The sequence below is a fragment of the Macrobrachium nipponense genome, chromosome 1 (assembly GCF_015104395.2).
Source record: "Macrobrachium nipponense isolate FS-2020 chromosome 1, ASM1510439v2, whole genome shotgun sequence".
NCBI lineage: Eukaryota > Metazoa > Arthropoda > Malacostraca > Decapoda > Palaemonidae > Macrobrachium > Macrobrachium nipponense.
Genome location: NC_087200.1, coordinates 36,481,067 through 36,502,083, shown reverse-complemented (window position 1 = coordinate 36,502,083; position 21,017 = coordinate 36,481,067). Strand labels below are relative to the sequence as shown.

Genomic DNA, 21,017 nt, shown 5'->3' with positions numbered 1-21,017 from the left:
CAGAAAGGATCCTCTGTCATTCTTCTATGTAATGAGAAATACCCTCTTATCTTCCCATACATTCGAAACAACTACACGTGTGTTTGGTGTGGAGAGAGAGAGAGAGAGAGAGAGAGAGAGAGAGAGAGAGAGAGAGAGAGAATTAGAAATTCACCATTTCATAACTTCTCATCGCAGCCCATTAAGTTAAGACATGAACGCTATTAACTAGAACAAACAAGATGAATATATGAATATAAAGGAGTTTATTTCATCCGTGCAAGCTGTTCCCTTTTAGGAAGGTCAGAGTGGCTGGTCTGTTTGAAACCAATCTTGACACAAAGGAGCGATAAGACACGGACAATTAAATTGCTGAGTCATGATCCCCCTTTCATACAAGGAAGCTAACTTGTCCGGATGTATGGCATATGGAAGTAAAAGAACACGTGATTCATTTGTTTATTTGTTCTCCGGTTCTCCCGCAGTGGAAACACGGAATAGGAATGATGGTGTTTTCAAGGTAGAAGTCGGAACAGAATACGTAAGTTTAAACTCGGTCGGAAGACGGGTTACGAAGGAATGGAGAGTGCGCCTTCTGTCGCTGTATTGTGCTTTTCGAGAGTTACGGAAGAAGCATTTGATATTGAAATTTTTGTTTATGAAGAGTTAGTGAAGGAAGTAGGAATAAGGACTGAAGGCTGGCACGCTGCGTCAACAAGGCAAGATCATTCACAATGAATGGTTCATGTTTCATGTGGATAAAGGTCATCTTTATTCCTGATTCGTGATTGGTCGTCTCTTACCGTGTACTTTCGGTATAAATACCCCATACATCATTCTTGTACTTGTTCTTGGTTGAAAATAGAACCTCGTTGGTTTTTAAAACTCCAGGTAGATTAAACTACGCCAAAACTTCAGTATGTTGTATTCTTCAAGGGGTTTGACACTTGCTGTCATAGAAAGTAACTTGCTCCCACCCCCCTATTAAAGAGTGAAATAGATCAACAATTACCGAGATGCTATAAATTTAATGTATGTATGTTGTAATGGAGAGTTGTGCCTATCTAGAGAGAGAGGAAACAATTTATTGTGCACAAAAAATATACATATACGTACAATCATCGTTGCCTTATATAATAGAAATACGTTCATACTCAAGTACATGTACGAATGCTGGTACCAATATTTGTTCGAATTTCAAATAAGTATAGTAACTTCTAAAACGATAATGACGCTGGTTTTAATGATCATAAAGGTATGTAGTAAATGAAAAAGACATGCACTACGAATGGCTGTAGGTATTATAGTAGCAAAACCGTAAGAAATGTCTAAATGAAGAGTGAACACTGAGTAGCAGAAATAAGAATTTCATGTGGCACATTTCGACCGTCATTGTTTCTTTTTTCATCTTTTTCACTGACTATTCTAGATGTTCTTTTCCACTTTGATGTTGTTCCGTAGAGTAAACGAGAAGTTTTGCAAAAGTCCTTCTGTGTAATGACAACCCTTGACTTCTTGTTTATAATAACAGTGAAGTTATTTCCCAGCCCATTTGTACTGTGTTCCCTTCCTTGTAAACAATTTGGCAACTCATTTCGTAGGAAAGAAAGCCACCAGAGAATGTAGTCATTGTGGGAATAACATCATCCTTTGGTTTAATAGCTCTCTATCTCTCTCGTCCTTTATAGCAACTGTGTTTAATACTGTGCCGTTGCCTGTTATTGTAGGACTAACCCAATCCCTGGTCCTGAACTAATGACCTGGCTTGTTATATCCCCCAATTCTCTCCTCTTGTAGCTTCCTGGAGAGACGCTCATCCCCATCGACATAGCCTACGCCCAGGCGCGGCAGAAATTGGACAGGGCGGCAGTGGTAAGTTAGATCACTTTCGAAATATATGTCTCTTTTTTTTCTCTGTGTATATATATATATATATATATATATATATATATATATATATATACATATATTATACGTATAGTATCACAATGAATATGTATGCGTATATATATATGCATATATGCATATTATATATATATATATATTGTATACAAGAAAATATATATATACATATATATGATATGCATATATTATATTATTAATGATAGAAATATAAATATATATATTAATATGTATATATATAATATATATATATATATATAGATATTATTTATATATATATATAGTAATATATATTTAATAATATATATATATATAGTCATCCCGCCATAGAGCAATCTCATTTTGTTAGACAGTATATAGTATACGTTGTTGTAGTTGCTAGTTTTCGGTTACCTCATTAGTTCGTTATTTGGTTATATTATTGTTTAATGTAGAATCGATGTAAACTTCACATTATGATGTACGTAGTATTGTTGAATAGAAATTACTCGCAAAAAGAAGTACAATCAGTTTGATCATTGTGATTATTATTATTTGTTTATTCTGCATGATATACGAGTAGAAATATATCTCAATTTTCCAGTCATTACTTGTGTAGTATAAGAATTTACTTGATATAAAACATCTCTGATGTTTCCGTACGTAGAGCCGTTACGAAAGGAAACATCACTGCATTTCCATATTTTCTCACTGTCGTGTGATTATGATGTCGTGCTAGTGACTCATTTAATGATGAAAAATTATATTTTATATTTATTTATTACCAGGACAATCCGCGGTAAGTGATTTCATATAATGATGGTTCATCTATTTTATTACACAGTATTCATGAAATGACCATTTTTCAAAGTTTCGTTTTTATTTTATTTGAGATGGTCGGGTGATACATAAGTAATTATTTATCAAATCTATGCGTTTTTGTCACGCCATAATCTTCACGTTTCCTCTGGCTTTGTAAATCAGGATCAGAATGACTGAGTTCGACGAGAGTGTCATGTTTGGCCGGAGGGAAATACTTCCCGCGATCATCTGCATTCAATCACCGTCAGAACTTTGAAAGATGTCCACGGGACTTTGGGTTCACCCAGAGCTCGCGTTCCATCATTTTAGGGAGCAGTCATTATCAGGTGCTTTGCTCCTCTGCTCCTCCGTTCATTATTGTCGTTTTGGTTCATGAATCCTCGTTCTGTCCCTATCGTTGTTGTTTAGAGCTTCCCGATCACAGGCTGAGCTGAGCTTCGTGGGTTACTGCTGACATTATGATTAAGTTTGCAACAATTGCATCATTAAGTCTGTTGCAGGGAAGGATGAGCATCTTCAGTTAAAATGTTCCCAGTATATCAGAATTATCAATACATTTCCTGTCGTGGTATGTCTCTCGTTCACATTTTCCCTTGGGAAGAGAATTAAGAGAATAAGTGTTGTTTTTACTTAGTTCAGCATAATTCATAGAATAACAAAAATGCAATAGAACATTTGTAGAGGTGAGGTAAATTGTTACGTTTATCATGTCACACCTTGACGTACAGAACGAGTGAAATGGTGAGTAATATGGAGACAAGAAAGGGGGAAAGGTTAGTGTATGTGACTGAACAGCATAATCAGGTTGTTTTGTGATGGTTGGGTCGTTCGGAGAGAAAGGAAGACGAAAGAGTGACAAGGAGAGTGTTTGGGGGGTAGGGAGGAGGGAAGGAAGACCAAGAAATTGCAGGATAAGTCTACTAGATAAGGTAGCTTGGAGACACTTTAAAAACAGACATTTCTGTGTGGGATTGGTTGGTGGGCCTGTGAATCAAGGTATAAAGTTGTGGGAGGAAATACAGGTTCTGTATTTTTCTGCAGTTTGTATTCAATGGCTGGACTTCACTTCTAAAATGGAGAGTTTGCTAAGTAGCCACTTCTTGTAACCCACTTAATTCCATAAAAACTCCTTTGATTTCTCCAAATATTTCGCAGAAATCCAGCTACCTTTCTTGCTTCACTTGTTTGGTGACTCACTACTCCCCCGCAGCCTGTCATCAGCTATAGTTATCCCAAAATACTTGTGCAGTTCAACCACTAGCAGTTTTTCTTCATCTTTACTGATATCCATATTCCTCACCTTCATTACTCTTGCTAACATTTATTTTCAGCCATTTTTCTCTTACAAACATTTCCAGACCTTTTCATCAGTCTCTGCAGCTTCCTTTGACAATGACCATCTAACGCTGCATCATCTGAGAACATCATTCATGGCACACTCAGTTGCCGACCCCTCCTCTTATCCGTGCAACACATCTTTGGACCTCCACCTGTCCTTCATTCAACGCTCGTCAACACTCCATTTATAAAATGAAATAGATACATGTAGGAGTACGTACCAAAAGGTTATCAAAGGTCGCTCGGTCTCTTATATAAAATGGACGACGTTAGTTCCGTTGAGTGATACGATGTGGACATTTTAAGAAGTTGCGGGTGTTGGGGGGGGGGGGGGGGGGGGGGGGGGGGGGGGGGGGGGTGGGGGGGGGGGGGGGGGGGGGGGGGGGGGGGGGGGGGGGGGGGATTGGGGGGGGGGGGGGGGGGGGGGGGGGGGGGGGGGGGGGGGGGGGGGGGGGGGGGGGGGGGGGGGGGGGGGGGGGGGGGGGGGGGGGGGGGGGGGGGGGGGGGGGGGGGGGGGGGGGGGGGGGAGGGGGGGGGGGGGGGGGGGGGGGGGGGGGGGGGGGGGGGGGGGGGGGGGGGGGGGGGGGGGGGGGGGGGGGGGGGGGGGGGGGGGGTGGGGGGGGTTAAGGGGGGGGGGGGGGGGGGGGGGGGGGGGGGGGGGGGGGGGGGTGGGGGGGGGGGGGGGGGGGGGGGGGGGGGGGGGGGGGGGGGGGGGGGGGGGGGGGGGGGGGGGGGGGGGGGGGGGGGGGGGGGGGGGGGGGGGAAAAAAAGACTGAGGCAGTATGCATTATATGTTGGGATGAACGATTGTCATTTGTGGAAAAGTCGTTTATGTTTCATTCAAGAAGCGTAAAGGTGTGCAGGAAGGACTCGAGTGTTGCAGAGTGTGGAATTGTAATAATGTACCGCCCTAGAGTAAAATAATGATACTCAAATTATTGTGGAAGTTTTATGTACGGGAGGTCCATCCGTGATTCAGCTATTAAACTATAAACACGTTAGCGACTGATCTTTTATTATTATTTGTGTATTCTTGTGTATATATAACATGAATTTGTATTTTGTAACTTGGGCTTAGCAACGCACACGGCCTGTCCTAGGCGAGAGAAAGGAATATGAAATGATAACCACATCGGTGACTTGAAAGTCAACAGAAATGGTAATGGAAGCGTAACAAGGGTGTGTGAGATTATTATAATTGTCACAGCAGTTATATCAATAGCCATGTTAACATTTCGGGGGACTGTCAGACAACCCAGGCAATGTTCAGGGAAAGCTTATAAGGATTCGTGGATGGCATAACTTGGAAACACTGTAATGCAATATTATATTATTACTGCTTGAGAGAGAAGAGAGAGAGAGAGAGAGAGAAGAGAGAGAGAGAGAGAGAGAATAGCAGGAGGAGACTGGGGGATCATGTAAACAGTTGCCCTTAATACAGTATCTTTTTGTCCAAGATTCCTTCCAACATTAAATAATTATCAGAAACAATTTTGTAATTTGTTAAGCAAATAATTATTGATAACATTATAAATATATGTGAATGAGCAAATCAAGACTGATGGTTGACAGAATTCCAAAAGAGTTGAACGCTCAAGAAAGCCGAAAGCTGTATTTTATTTTCTTCTCCTTCTCTGAGGAAATAGCACCAAGCGTCTTGCTTCTGATGAGCAGCGGTCCTATAAATAGGCCTCTCAGAGATCGCGACAGGTAGTTACTTCTTCTCGTGGCCGTTTCTTGGACTTTGTCATCCTTTCTTAAAGTCAGCACATCTTTTTTCCCTGTTTTGTATCTTGGCCTAAACTTACTTTCTTCACAGATTTAAAAGAAACTCGTCCTGCCTGAACGGAGCGCGTTTCATTTGGTGGCGGCCTTCTGTGGCATTTGTTTCCTCTTACTGGATAAAAGCGTAAATATTTTTTAGGCAAATCCCTTTCACAGCTGAAGTCAGTGGCCGTGTGTATCTGTCAGCAATAGAAAATATATATATTAACAGTGACATGGATGGTAATAATAATGATGATAGTAATGTGATGACTTGGACTTCGCCGTCTTGAGGAGCTGTGGAAAATGTTGAGTATATCTTTGTTTTACCAGACCACTTAGCTGATTAACAGCTCTCCTGTGCTGGCCCGATGGATTAGATATTTTTACGTGGCTAGGAACCCATTGGTTACCTACCAACGGGACCTACAGCTTATTGTGGGATCCGAACCACATTATTCGAGATATGAATTTCCTAGAAATAAATTTCTCTGGTTCCGCGTTTTGGCCGAGCCGAGAATCGAACTTAGGACCACCGGATTGGTAGCCGAGCGCGATATCCACTCGTCCAACGTGGAACTGCGGTAAATGTTGAAATAGAAATCACCGGGGAATAGACAGTTCCCTGCTGTCAGTGACCGAACTTTGTTAAGTTTCTGGTTTTGATCAGGTCAGTGGCTCGAACGCTAACATTGAATTTTGGGTATACTATACATCCGCTGATAACCTGGCTTAGGAAGCACACAACAGGAGGTGAAGTGTTTCTCAGGAGTAGGTCACGAACGACGTCATTTTTCTAAAATGTAGAAAGCGAGAGAGGTCTACTTTGCAGAAAGTTGGAATTGAGTCAGGTAATGCCACTCACGTAGTGTAAGTGCTGGGTTTTTACATGCATATGTTTGGTATGCGTTTATATACATACATTGCCTGCACTTGATTTCTTTAAGGGAATTATTATATATATATATAGTATATATCTATATATATATATATATATATATATATATATATATATATGTATGTGTATGTGTGTGTGTGTGTGTCTTTATGTATATATACACATATGTATGTAAATAATAAATATATATATATATATATATATATATATATATATATATATATATATATATATATATAATATATATATATATATATATATATATATATAGTGTGTGTGTGTGTGTGTGTGTGTGTGTGTGTGTTTGTTGTGTGTGTGTGTGTGTACTAGTACGTGTGTATGTCTATGTATGCATACATAATTATCTTTTTGTTCCTACTGGCTGGTGTACTGATGCTCTATTGAAAGACACAGAAGAACTAAAGACAATGGGATATAATCCTTTATGTAAATTATTATACGCTTTTAAAGTATAGTAGCGATATAGTAATTATCAACTAACTATATCCGCTTATCGATAAACTATATTCCTGATTGTTATACATTTTTTAAAAAACAGTCTTCCCCTGTGGCATATGACAAAGATTCTTGCCCTGTAGCATATGACCAACATTCTTGTCCTATGGCATATGACAAACATTCTTGCCCTGTAGCATATGACCAACATTCTTGTCCTATGGCATATGACAAACATTCTTGCCCTGTGGCATATGACAAACATTTTTGCCCTATGGCATATGACAAACATTCTTGCCCTGTAGCATATGACCAACATTCTTGTCCTATGGCATATGACAAACATTCTTGCCCTATGGCATATGACAAACATTCTTGCCCTATGGCATATGGCAAACATTCTTGCCCTGTAGCATATGACCAACATTCTTGTCCTATGGTATATGACAAACATTCTTGCCCTATGGCATATGACAAACATTCTTGCCCTATGACATATGACAAACTTTCTTACCCTATGGCATATGACAAACATTCTTGCTGTGTGGCATATGACAAACATTCTTACCCTGTGGCATATGATAAATATTCTTGCCCTATGGCATATGACAAACATTCTTGCCCTATGGCATATGACAAACATTCTTGCCCTGTGGCATATGACAAACATTCTTGCCCTATGGCATATGACAAACATTCTTGCCCTATGGCATATGACAAACATTCTTGCCCTGTGGCATATGACAAACATTCTTGCCCTATGGCATATGACAAACATTCATATGACAAACATTCTTGCCCTGTGGCATATGACAAATATTCTTGCCCTATGCCATATGACAAACATTCTTGCATTATACCATATGACAAACATTTTTGCCCTATGACAAACATTCTTGCCCTGAGGCAGATGACAAACATTCTTGCTGTGTGGCATATGACAAACATTCTTACCCTATGGCATATGACAAACATTCTTGCCTTGTGGCATATGACAAACATTCTCGCCCTATGGCATATGACAAACATTCTTGCCCTATGGCATATGACATAGATTCTTGCCCTATGGCATATGACAGAGATTCTTGCGCTATGCCATATGACAAAGATTCTTACCCTATGGCATATCACAAAGATTCTTACCCTGTGGCATATGACAAAGATTCTTCCCCTATGGCATATGACAAAGATTCTTACCCTGTGGCATATCACAAAGATTCTTACCCTGTGGCATATGACAAAGATTCTTGCCCTATGGCATATAACAAAGATTCTTGCCTCTTACCCTGTGGCATATGACAAAGATTCTTACCCTATGGCATATGACAAAGATTCTTACCCTGCGGCATATAACAAAGATTTTTACCCTATGGCATATGACTAAGATTCTTACCCTATTGCATAAGACAAAGTTTCTTACCCTGTGGCATATGACAAAGATTCTTATCCTATGGCAGATGACAAAGATTCTTACCCTGTGGCATATGACAGACATTCTTACCCTATGGCATATGGCAAAGATTCTTTCCCTATGGCATATGACAAAGATTCTTACACTGTGGCATATGACAAAGTTTCTTGCCTTGTGGCATATGACAAACATTCTTACCCTATGGCATATGACATAGATCTTACCCGTGGCATATGACATTCTTGCCTATGGCCCATATGCAAAGTTCTTTACCCTTTGGCATAGACAGAAGATTCTTACTGTTGGCATAGAAATAGATCCTTTCCCTATAGGCATATGACCTATTGACATATGACAAAGATTCTTACCCTGTGGCATATGACAAAGATTCTTACCCTGTGGCATATGACATAGATTCTTACCCTATGGCATATGACAAAGATTCTTACCCTATGGCATATGACAAAGATTCTTACCCTATGGCATATGACAAACATTCTTGCCCTATGGCATATGACAAACATTCTTACCCTATGGCATATGACAAACATTCTTGCCCTATGGCATATGACAAACATTCTTGCCCTATGGCATATGACAAACATTCTTACCCTATGGCATATGACAAACATTCTTGCCCTGTGGCATATGACAAACATTCTCGCTCTGTGGCATATGACAAAGATTCTTGCCCTGTGGCATATGACAAACTATGACAAACATTCTTTCCCTTTGGCATATGACAAACATTCTAGCCCAGTGGCATATGACAAACATTCTTGCCCTGTGGCATATGACAAACATTCTCGCCCTGTGACATATGACAGATATTCTTCCCCTGTGTCATGTGACACATTCTCACCCAGTGGCATATGACAAACATTCTTGCCATGTGGCATATGACAAACATTCTCGCCCAGTGGCATAAGACAAAGATTCTCACCCTGTGGAATATGACAAACATTCTCGCCCAGTGGCATATGACAAACATTCTTGCCCTGTGGCATATGACAAACATTCTTACCATATGGCATATGACAACGATTCTTACCCTGTGGCATATGACAAACATTCTCGCCCCGTGGCATATGACAAAAGATTCTTGCCCTGTGGCATATATGGAACAAAGATTCTCATCCTTAATGGATTATGACAAAGATTCTTCGCCCTATGGCCATATGACAGAAGATTTGTTCCCCTGTGGCACATGACAAAAGATTTTCTTGCCCCTATGGCATATGACAAAGATTCTTGTTCTCTCTATGTGCATTATGACAAAGATTTCTTGCAAAGATTCTTGCCCTATGGCATATGACAAAGATTCTTACCCTGTGGCATATGACAAAGATTCTTACCCTGTGGCATATGACACAGATTCTTGCCCTTTGGCATATGACAAAGATTCTTACCCTGAGGCATATAACAAATATTCTTACCCTATGGCATATGACATAGAAATTGGTTTCCCTAATGGCAATATGATAAAGATTCTTAGCCCTATGGCATATGACAAAGAATCTTACCCCTATGGCATATGGACAAAAGATTCTTACCTTTGGCATATGACAAAGATTTCTTGCCCTGTGGCATAATGAAGACATTCTCGCCCTATGGGAAATAACATAGATTCTTGCCCTATGGCATATGAAAAAGATTCTTCTTGCCCTGTGGCATATGACAAAGATTCTTGCCCTTTGGCATATAACAAAAATTCTTGCCCAGTGGCATATGACAAAGATTCTTACCCTATGGCATAGGACAAAGATTCTTGCCATATGGCTATATGAAAAGATTCTTGCCTGTGGCATATGACAAAGATTCTTACCCAGGGGGGGGGGGGGGGGGGGGGGGGGGGGGGGGGGGGGGGTTGTGGCATATGACATGATTCTTACCCTATGGCATATGACAAAGATTCTTGCCTATGGCATAGACAAAGATTCTTGGCCTATGGCATATACAAAGATTCTTGCCCTACTGGCATATGACAAAGATTAGCTGCCCTATGGCATATGACAAAGATTCTTACCCTATGGCATATGACAAAGGATTCGTGCCCTATGGCATATGCAAAGATTTTGCCCTGTTGTCATATGACAGAGATTCTTACCCCTTTGGCATATGACATTATGATTCTTGCTGTGTTGCAATATGACAAGATCTTTCCCTATGGCATAATGACAAATGATTCTTACCTTGTGGCAATTGACGATAGATTCTTACCCTATGCATAATGACAAAGGTTCTACCCTATGGCATATGACAAAGTATTCTTGCCCTATGGCATATGACAAAGATTCTTACCCTATGGCATTTGACAAGATCTTGCCCTATGGCATATGACAAAGATTCTTGGCCCTTGGCATTGACAGAGACTTCTTACCCTGTGGCCTATGACATAAGATTCTTACCCTATAGCATATGACAAAAGATTCTTGCCCTTATTAGGCATATGACAAAGATTCTTGGCATATGACAAAGATTCTTGCCCTATAGCCCATATTACAAAGATTCTTTTGCCCTTGTGGCATGGGACATTGATTCTGCCTTATGGCATGACAAAGATTCTTACATTGTGGCATATGACAAAGGATTCTTACCTCTATTGGCATATGACATAGATTCTTACCCTTACCCTGGCATAAGGACAAAGATTCTTAACCTGTGGCATTATGCAAAGATTCTTACCCTATGGCGTTCATTTGACAAAGATTCCCTTGCCTATGGCATATACAAAGATTCTTAACCCTTAATTGCCCTATAGGCATATGACAAAGATTCTTACTGCTGAAATGGCATATGACAGATTCTTTTGCCCTTATGGCATATGACAAAGATTCTTACCCTATTGGCAATATGACAAAGATTTTGCCCTGTGGCATATGACAAAGATTCTTACTCCTATGGCATATGACAAAGATTCTTGCCCTTTGGGCATTATGACAAAAGATTCTTACCCTATGGGCATAAGACAAACATTCTTGCACTGTGGCATATGACAAGATTCTTACCCTGTGGCTAATGACAAAGATTCTCCCCCTGTGGCATATGACATTATTACCTGTGGCATATTGCCAAACTTATTCTTGCTTTGGCATATGACAGATTCTTACCCTTGGCATATGGAACAAAACATTCTTGCCCCTGTGGCATATGACAAAGATTCTTACCCTTTGGCCCATATGGATAAACATTCTTGGCCCCTATGCTATTACAAAGATTCTTGCCCTGTGGCATATGACAAAGATTCTTACCCTATGGCATATGACAAAGATTCTTGCCCTTTGGCATATGACAAAGATTCTTACCCTATGGCATATGACAAACATTCTTGCACTGTGGCATATGACAAAGATTCTTGCCCTGTGGCATATGACAAAGATTCTCCCCCTGTGGCATATGACAAAGATTCTTACCCTGTGGCATATGACAAACATTCTTGCCCTTTGGCATATGACAAAGATTCTTACCCTGTGGCATATGACAAACATTCTTGCCCTGTGGCATATGACAAAGATTCTTACCCTGTGGCATATGACAAAGATTCTTGCCCTGTGGCATATGACAAAGATTCTTGCCCTGTGGCATATGACAAAGATTCTTACCCTATGGCATATGACAAAGATTCTTGCCCTGTGGCATATGACAAAGATTCTTACCCTATGGCATATGACAAACATTCTTGCACTGTGGCATATGACAAACATTCTTGCCCTGTGGCATATGACAAAGATTCTCCCCCTGTGGCATATGAAAAAGATTCTTACCCTGTGGCATATGACAAAGATTCTTGCCTTGTGGCATATGACAGAGATTCTTACCCTGTGGCATATGACAAACATTCTTGCCCTGTGGCATATGACAAAGATTCTTGCCCTGTGGCATATGACAAAGAGTCTCGACCAGTGGCATATGACAAAGATTCTTACCCTGTGGCATATGACAAAGATTCTTGCCCTGTGGCATATGACAAAGATTCTTACCCTGTGGCATATGACAAACATTCTTGCCCTGTGGCATATGACAAAGATTCTTGCCCTATGGCATATGACAAAGATTCTTACCCTGTGGCATATGACAAAGATTCTTACCCTGTGGCATATGACATAGATTCTTACCCTATGGCATATGACAGAGATTCTTAGCCTGTGGCATATGACAAAGATTCTTGCCCTATGGCATATGACAATGATTCTTCTTGCTCTGTGGCATATGACAAAGATTCTTGCCCTGTGGCATATGACAAACATTCTAGCCATGTGGCATATGACAAACATTCTTGCCCAGTGGCATATGACAAACATTCTAGGGCCAGTGGGCAATAACAAACATGCTTGCCCTGTGGCATATGACAAACATTCTCATCCCAGTGCATTGACAAAGTATTCTTGCCCTATGGCATATGTCAAAACATTCGGCATATGACAAACATTCTTGCCTTGTGGCATATGACTAACATTCTTGCCCTATGGCATATGACAAACATTCTTGCCCTATGGCATATGACAAACATTCTTACCCTATGGCATATGACAAACATTCTTGCCCTGTGGCATATGACAAACATTCTTACCCTATGGCATATGACAAACATTCTTGCCCTATGGCATATGACAAACATTCTTGCTTTTGCATATGATCATATTGAAACAAACTTTTCTTGCCCTGTTGGCTTATGATCAAAAATTCTGTGCCTTTGGCATATGACAAAGAACATTCTTTGTTCTTACCACCCTATGGCATATGACAAACATTCCTACTCTATGGCATATGACAAACATTCTTGCCCTGTGGCATATGACAAACATTCTTGCCCTGTGGCATATGACAAACATTCTTACTCTATGGCATATGACAAACATTCTTACCCTATGGCATATGACAAACATTCTTGCCCTGTGGCATATGACAAACATTCTTACCCTATGGCATATGACAAACATTCTTGCCCTGTGGTATATCGCAAACATTCTTACCCTATGGCATATGACAAACATTCTTGCCCTGTGGCATATCGCAAACATTCTTACCCTATGGCATATGGCAAACATTCTTGCCTTCAGCATATCACTTTTATCTGCATAGGCCAACAATGTGGAACACTCGAGCCCACGCCAAATTTGACTTAAAAAAAAAATTGAGGAAAATCCTAACCTCAGAATAAATAAATTCATAAGATTTGGAAAGTGATCGGGTGGGAGGGGGTTTTAGTTTAGAGAGAGAACTTAGGAATTCCATAATGTGGACTCTTTGCGGGATCTCCGCGTTCTATACCGTACAGTACCATATATAAGTGGCTGCATCCCTTCCTGGCTCCAGTGGTCGGGCGTTAGTCCTGAATTAAGTATCCATATATAGGTCATCCTTGGATCCTTTGTTTGTATTATAGACAGGTGGCAGTAAAGACTCGGTGTTGTTTTGTCCAGTAGATTTATTGACACGTCTTAGGAGCAATATGTCAAGAAAAAAATCCTCTTATTACATTGAACAAAGTGAATGGTCTTGAAAAAGAGATGCCCAGAAGACAGCGGCTTTGAGCACTTCAAAAATGCTACTCCATTAGCATTTTTGAAGTGCTAATGGAGTAGCAAATCCCCTGGAGCTTCTAATGTTCCGAAGTGCAAGCGATGAAGACCTCCTAACAGCATCACCACTTTTCACAAGTAGGGATAAAACCACATCATGTCTCATATATTCACGTATGAAATATCGGAAATCTCAATAAAAATACAATTGGACGAGGAAATAGAGCAGGCTGGCGTTGGAGGGATTATATTATATAGTTCAAGGGTTCTTTTGGCGCGATGATGGAAATTGCCTAGTTCATTGTAGTTGCTTTGTAAAACGTTCTTTACAAGGCTGAAAACAATTGGAAGGATTCGTGAAATCTGGCAACTCCACAATGTAACGGGTGATGTCCCGAAGTTTAGTAAATGAGAAGCTGTTTGCAGGTACCTGTTAGATTAGGTCGAAAGGGAAACAGAATGAGATGGCGAGATAAAGTGAAAGAAAATATGGAGAGAAGAGGTTTGGTGGAGGATAATGCCTTTGATAGAAGGCAGTGGAGAAGGCGCATCAGGCAACCGACCCCTTAATGTAGGGATAATCGGTGGAAAGAAGAAGCAGTTGACAACGTTACCTGTGAAACAAAGTCGCCAAGCATGCATGTTAACACCTGACCAGAAGTGCCTTTACTTAACGATAAGGTAATATTAGGTAACAATATTAAGTAACAACATTGAGGAGTTGCCACAGGTCCCTTTAGCTTGCCGTGATGTGAACTGAATTGTGGAAAATCTTGTCGAACTCTTATGGTGTCTCATGAAATAAGGGATAAAGAATCGTGAATGATAAGATGAACCCATAAGTGAACCTACCGCTCAGGTCAGTAGGCCAGACTTTGGCTGACACATTCATTAAGGAATGTAATAAGAGCCAATGCGGTGATTTCTCAAATTTCTTGGTAGGTGATATGTATCAAGTTGCTTTGTATAATCCCGTGTACTGGTTGACAAGAAGGAGGTTGATCGGGAGTGCATACGCCAAAAGTGGTTGCGAATCGAAAATGGATATTCTGTGTTAACAACTTAGCAGATATGGTCAGCTGTCGCGGGCTTATACGTTATGTATAATATATGCTATATAGCTTCTTATATATATTAATAATATATATATATATATATATTGGACAGAGAGGAGGCCGAAGAAACCAGTGCCGTCCTAGATTTTTAAATCTCCAGGAGATAACGGAAATTTCGTGCAAATGGTACAGAATTGGCCCCAAGAAAACTGATCATATTTTTTCACAAAGACCACTGGTGTTACACGTCTAAAGATGTACATTATTATTATTATTATTATTATTATTATTATTATTATTATTGTTATTATTGATTATTATTAATGTAATTTTATTATTATTATTATTATTATTATTATTATTATTATTTAATTATTATTTGGAGAGTAAACAAGCCCAAAGTGGCCATTGACTTTCAATTCAAACTTCCAAACAACATGGGGTTCATTTGGAATAAGTTACAAAAGATAATAGGAAATAGAGAATAAAAAAAATTCATTTATTAGAAAATAAAAGCAATATTAAATACGTTTTGAATAATTTGCCTTCGTTGATTTTACTCCTATGGTTTAAAATGACGGCTACAGAAACTAGATAGACCCACAGTAAAACAAACAAACAAACTAAAATCAGGAATAAAAAAAGAACCTTGTGCCTAAACAAACTTCTTTTCCTCGTAGTGTTGATGTATAAATATTTGAATCCCCGTGCGTGTAGTGTGTATACTTATTTTTTGTTTATTTGCGGCGAACTTGTTTATTTGCGATCATTTTTTCATACCCCTTCCGTTTACCAAAGAATGTGGTTTTTACAGTAATGCTGCTATGCGGTTTACGCTCGATATCATAACTAGCCTCTCTGGAGGTAGAGGATAAAGAGATTTGCTTTGTATCTCTGTAAATCCATTTCTTTTACGGTTTAGTGTTCCTACCAACTTAGTTCCTATAGCAGTCTAGTTTGGGTCAGACTAAAGCTGTAGGAAACCTCTTTTTATTTTGTATTATTATTTTTTTTTACATGCAGGAATAAATCTGTTACGTCTTCAAAATTCAAAGAATTGCAGTTCTTAGATGTAAATGTAAATAATCCCAGCAAATTATTCTTTACCCTTTTACAGTTTTGTAAGATGTGATCTTGACGATAATTATTTCAGTCACGGATTACAGGACTTTTCTTACATCAACAGACATTGATTAAATCGTTGAAAGCTATCCTGAAAGGTGAATTTTAAAACCTCTCTCTCTCTCTCTCTCTCTCTCTCTCTCTCTCTCTCTTTTTTTTTTTCACGTGTTTTCTCTCTTTGTTTTTTTTCGGGTTCGCTCTCTCTCTCTCTCTCTCTCTCTCTCTCTCTCTCTCTCTCTCTCTCTCTCTCTCTCTCTCTCTGTTTTTTATTCAGAGGTTTATCTCTCTCTCTCTCTCTCTCTCTCTCTCTCTCTCGTTTTTTGATAGGAGGCAGTAATGCACGAGTTCCCATGAGCACCATGTTGCTGTTTATCCTTTCAGCATAAAATAACTGATAAAATAAACGAAATAAAGCCCCTGGAGACAGGGAGAGGGAATCCCTTATCGCCCGCTACATATCATAGTCGGCGCAGGGAAAGCGCTCCACATTTTGCAATACAATATGCATTGTTTTCGCTGTCGGTATTTTTACCCGAAGAAATGAGCGGTTCCTCCTCCTCCTCCTCCTTCTTCATCTTGTTTGTCGTCCTCTTCTTCTTCTTGTTTTCTTCTTTCTCTTATTGTTTTTCTACTTTTTCTGTTTTTTCGTTCTTTTTCTTTGTTTTCTTCTTTTTTGGTTTTTTCTCTTTTTTTATTTCCTTGTTTTTCTTCGTCTTCTTCTTCTGGTTTCTCATCATCTTTTTCTTATTTTTTTCTTCTTATTTTTTTCTTCTTGTTTTTTTTATTTTCTTCTTTTTCTTCGTGTTCTTGTTTCTCATCATCATCTTCTTCAACGGCCGATTGTTCTCGTCATTCAGCTATACTATATAAGCTTGCATAACTTCCCATTTTTTTTATAATATTCTCTCTCTCTCTCTCTCTCTCTCTCTCTCTCTCTCTCTCTCTCTCTCTCTCTCTCCACTTATTTTTACGAGGCGCCTCTGCAGCAGCAGCAAAGGCTTCCGCCAAGGAGAATTTGGCGTTACTTTGGCAGGAGGCAAAGACCGTCGTAAAGCAGCGAAGGGCTTCAGAACCCCCGATTTCTGTTAACTTTGGAAATTTTCGGGCTTTATCTGCGCGAAGTTGGGATCAGTATTGGTACGTACTTATGCACAGCAGTAAAGCAAAAATGCCTTCTCCCGATAAGGGAATTTGATTTCATGGCAATTCGTTGTATCTTATTAGGTACTTCTCAGTCTTATCCCATCAACTTTTTTTATACAGCTTTAAACTCAGGTTTATCTGATCAGTTCTTTATATATCTTCAAACTCAGGCTTATCCTATCAACTTTATATATACATATAATATATATATAATATATATATATATATATATATATATATATATATATATATATATATATATATATTATATATATATATGTATATATATATATATATATATATATATATATATATATATATATATATGTATATATATATATATTATATAATATATATATATATATATATATATATATATATATATATATATATAATATATATAATATATTATATATATATATATATATATATATACATATAATATATATATATATATATCTAAATATATTTAAATATATATAATATTATATAATACTTATTAAATTATATTTGAAACTTTAGGCTATCTATCAGTTTTTTGTTTACATCGTCAAGCTCAGGTTTATCCGATCAACTTTATTTCATATCTTTAAACCTAAGCTTATTCGATCAACTTTTTTATGTATCCTTAAACTTAGGCTTATCGGATCAACTTTTATCTTTATTTATCATTTATTTAAACCTCCCTGGGCCCTATTCCGAACAAACCAAATTTTTTTTTTTATACTTATTTCCCTCTTTACCTTTGAAAAATAATCCTCTTGTCAGTTTCATACTGATACAGTGATAGTATTGAAGCAATTAACGCGGAAGGGTCCATTTTCTTAGTAGTCGTGTTGAATATTTGCTCAGAGTTCCCTTGTGTGCCTCAGTCGAATTGGACCAAACTCCACTTACTAAAACTGACTAGAAATGAGCGCATTAAGAGAGAGAGTCTTAGTTCTTTCTAAGCAAAACACTAAGGTTCATGGCCCAGGTACGTATTTCCCTGAGCAGCTCCTCCCTATCTTTAAATAACTTATCTATCCTTTTATGAGGTATTTACCCCATGTGTTCATCCGGCGTTCTCCGCGGGCATCAAGTCTTTTCAACTTGGTAAGGTCGGCCTTCGGTGAATCCACATTTGCCAAAGTTCTTATGGCGTCGCCACTTATCTGCAGACTTCACATTCCCAGCAGCACTTTGCATGGATTCTGGACCCAAGGGCTGGTCGATTGTACAAGTTTTTCTTCCTTTTATTAGGACAATATAAAACTCCCGATTAATTTTGTTTTTGTATGGTTTATCTGTCCTTGCAGGATGACAGATCATTGTCACATTTATACTTGCACTTGTTATGTTTAAGGTTTTTTATTTAGAGTAAAATAAAACTAAGAATTTGGCCTAGCTTTAAAGTGCCAGAGCTTCTGTTAGGGACGGAGAATATATATATATATATATATATATATATATATATATATATATATATATATATATATAATATATATATATATATATATATAAAGTTACATAAAGAGGGGGATTTGATTTGCTATGATATATTTTAAATAATATATGATGTGATATGCTATGACATTTCTTAGAATGTAGAGAATCAGCAATTTAACTTCCCTGGAGACATAGTGTTCGAGTGACAGCTTAGGAATGCTAACGCATCTTTCTTTGAGGTGGTGTGATCAAGAGTGCTGTCTTAGCAAATCAGTGCCTAGTCCTGTCGCTAGAGACCTTGATGTAGAGGTGACTTTGAAACTGGTCTCAAGCAGTTTTTATGGGTGTCTCAACGCAGTTTATGGGCGTGAAACATCGAGTGTGGGTTCGTACATATGTGTGCACTTTTTCCCCTTACATAATGAAATGTAGGCTTATCATGAAGGGGAGACTATTACGGATAGGAGGCAGAGCCAGGATGGCTTCTGTCAAAGTGTTTGTTGATAAGTGATAGTGCATCTGTGCTGAAATGGGTAAGCCTTTTCTTTATTTTGGCCAAAGTGTGGCTGGATTGTATTTGAATATTTATTTCAGAGATGTTCTGTTTATATGATCTTTGATTATGCTCTTATGCTTACCGAAGTGTTCTCCTGTCTTCTAACAGGCGATTCTGGAAGAGAGGAATTGTTCTGGAGAAGAGTGGGATTAATCTAGAGAAATGGTGTACTGACTTAATTACTATGGTGACTGTGCCTAGTGTTATGGCTAAACTAATGTTGGTGTTTGATTAATTAACGAGGGTTATCTGGGTTATTTGGACTTTGGGTTTAACATTTCATTTAATCATTCTGCTTAGAATCTGAATTATTCAGTTAATCACTTTGCTTTAAAATAAATGCATATTTTTGTAATTCACGACTCTGATTTGATGACCTTAGATAATGGAGGGGGGAGGTATATCAAGAGAGAGAGAGAGATGGATGGCTGGAGAGAGAGGGAGAGACTTATTGAGAATCGAGAGAGAGAGAGAGAGGAGAGAGAGAAGAGGGAGAGAGAGAGAGAGAGAGAGAAAATGTGTTGCCAATTGCCTTTGGCCGCTCTTGCTCGATCGCTACCTTTTAAAATGATAACGAGGTTAATGACCATCCCGTTATTATATATATATCTATATATATATATATAGTATATATATATTATATATATATATATATATATATATATATATGTATATATATATATATATATATATATATATATATATATATATATATATATATATATATATATATATATATATGAAAACTGGTTAAAAATGTTCTGTAACAACAGAATTCCATCTAATAAAAGGAGCTCCTTTTATTAGATATATATATATATATATATATATATATATATATATATATATATATTATATATATATATATATATATATATATATATATATATATATACATATAAATATATATATGAGTGATATCACATTACCGTGATTGGAGAAACAAATCACCAGTTATGTAAATGTTCATATATTTAAATTTCGGGGGAACCAAACAGATCCCCGAAAGCTGTCCTTCCTGTTTTTAAATTTAAATATATGTACATTTACATAACTGTGGATTTTTTTCTCCAATCGAAGACTCGTGCTACTATGAGGATTTTTAATTATCGTGATTCATATACATACACCGAGCTACAAATGTCCTTTAATATCTAATTCGCTCTACCTCGGAATTAATATATTTTCATGCATGTTAACCGAAGGGGAATTTTTTAGTCGATAAGAAATTCGTCGGCTCACGGGCGCGAACCATTGAACCAACAAATTCAGGACGCACAGTGAAGCAGCTAGACCACACAGCCAACGCAAGCCGGCAAATTTCTTATCGAATAAACAAATTCCCCTTCGGATAACATAAATTATATGAAAATATAATCATTCCTAGGTAGAGCGAATCAGATATTAAAGGACATTTGTAGCTCGATGTATATATACATACATTTCCCTGAAATTATCTTCCCAGAGGGTAGCGTAATGTTCTGACTTCGACCTATGCATTCACAAAGGAAATGAACAACGTTTTCGCCTAATAACAGGTTGTACAGAAATGACGGTTTCCTGTCAGAGTCTCGATGGAACATTCCATCATCAGAGTGTGCCTCGGGGACTTGATCGTTATGGGTATTCAACGGAGCAGCAT

At 38.4% G+C, this 21,017-nt stretch overlaps 1 protein-coding gene across 4 annotated transcripts in view; it reads left to right on the top strand.

Annotated features, from left to right (window-relative positions):
• LOC135219238 (RING finger protein 207-like) overlaps positions 1–21,017 on the top strand; it is a 206,740-nt gene that overhangs the window by 62,008 nt on the left and 123,715 nt on the right. For 2 of the 4 annotated variants that reach the window (XM_064255834.1, XM_064255831.1), the window contains exon 5: positions 1,777–1,851. The exons of the other annotated variants lie outside the window; for them this stretch is intronic. In XM_064255834.1, the coding sequence (XP_064111904.1) occupies positions 1,777–1,851 (75 nt within the window). The remainder of the gene's footprint in view (positions 1–1,776; positions 1,852–21,017) is intronic. 4 annotated transcript variants of the gene reach the window in all.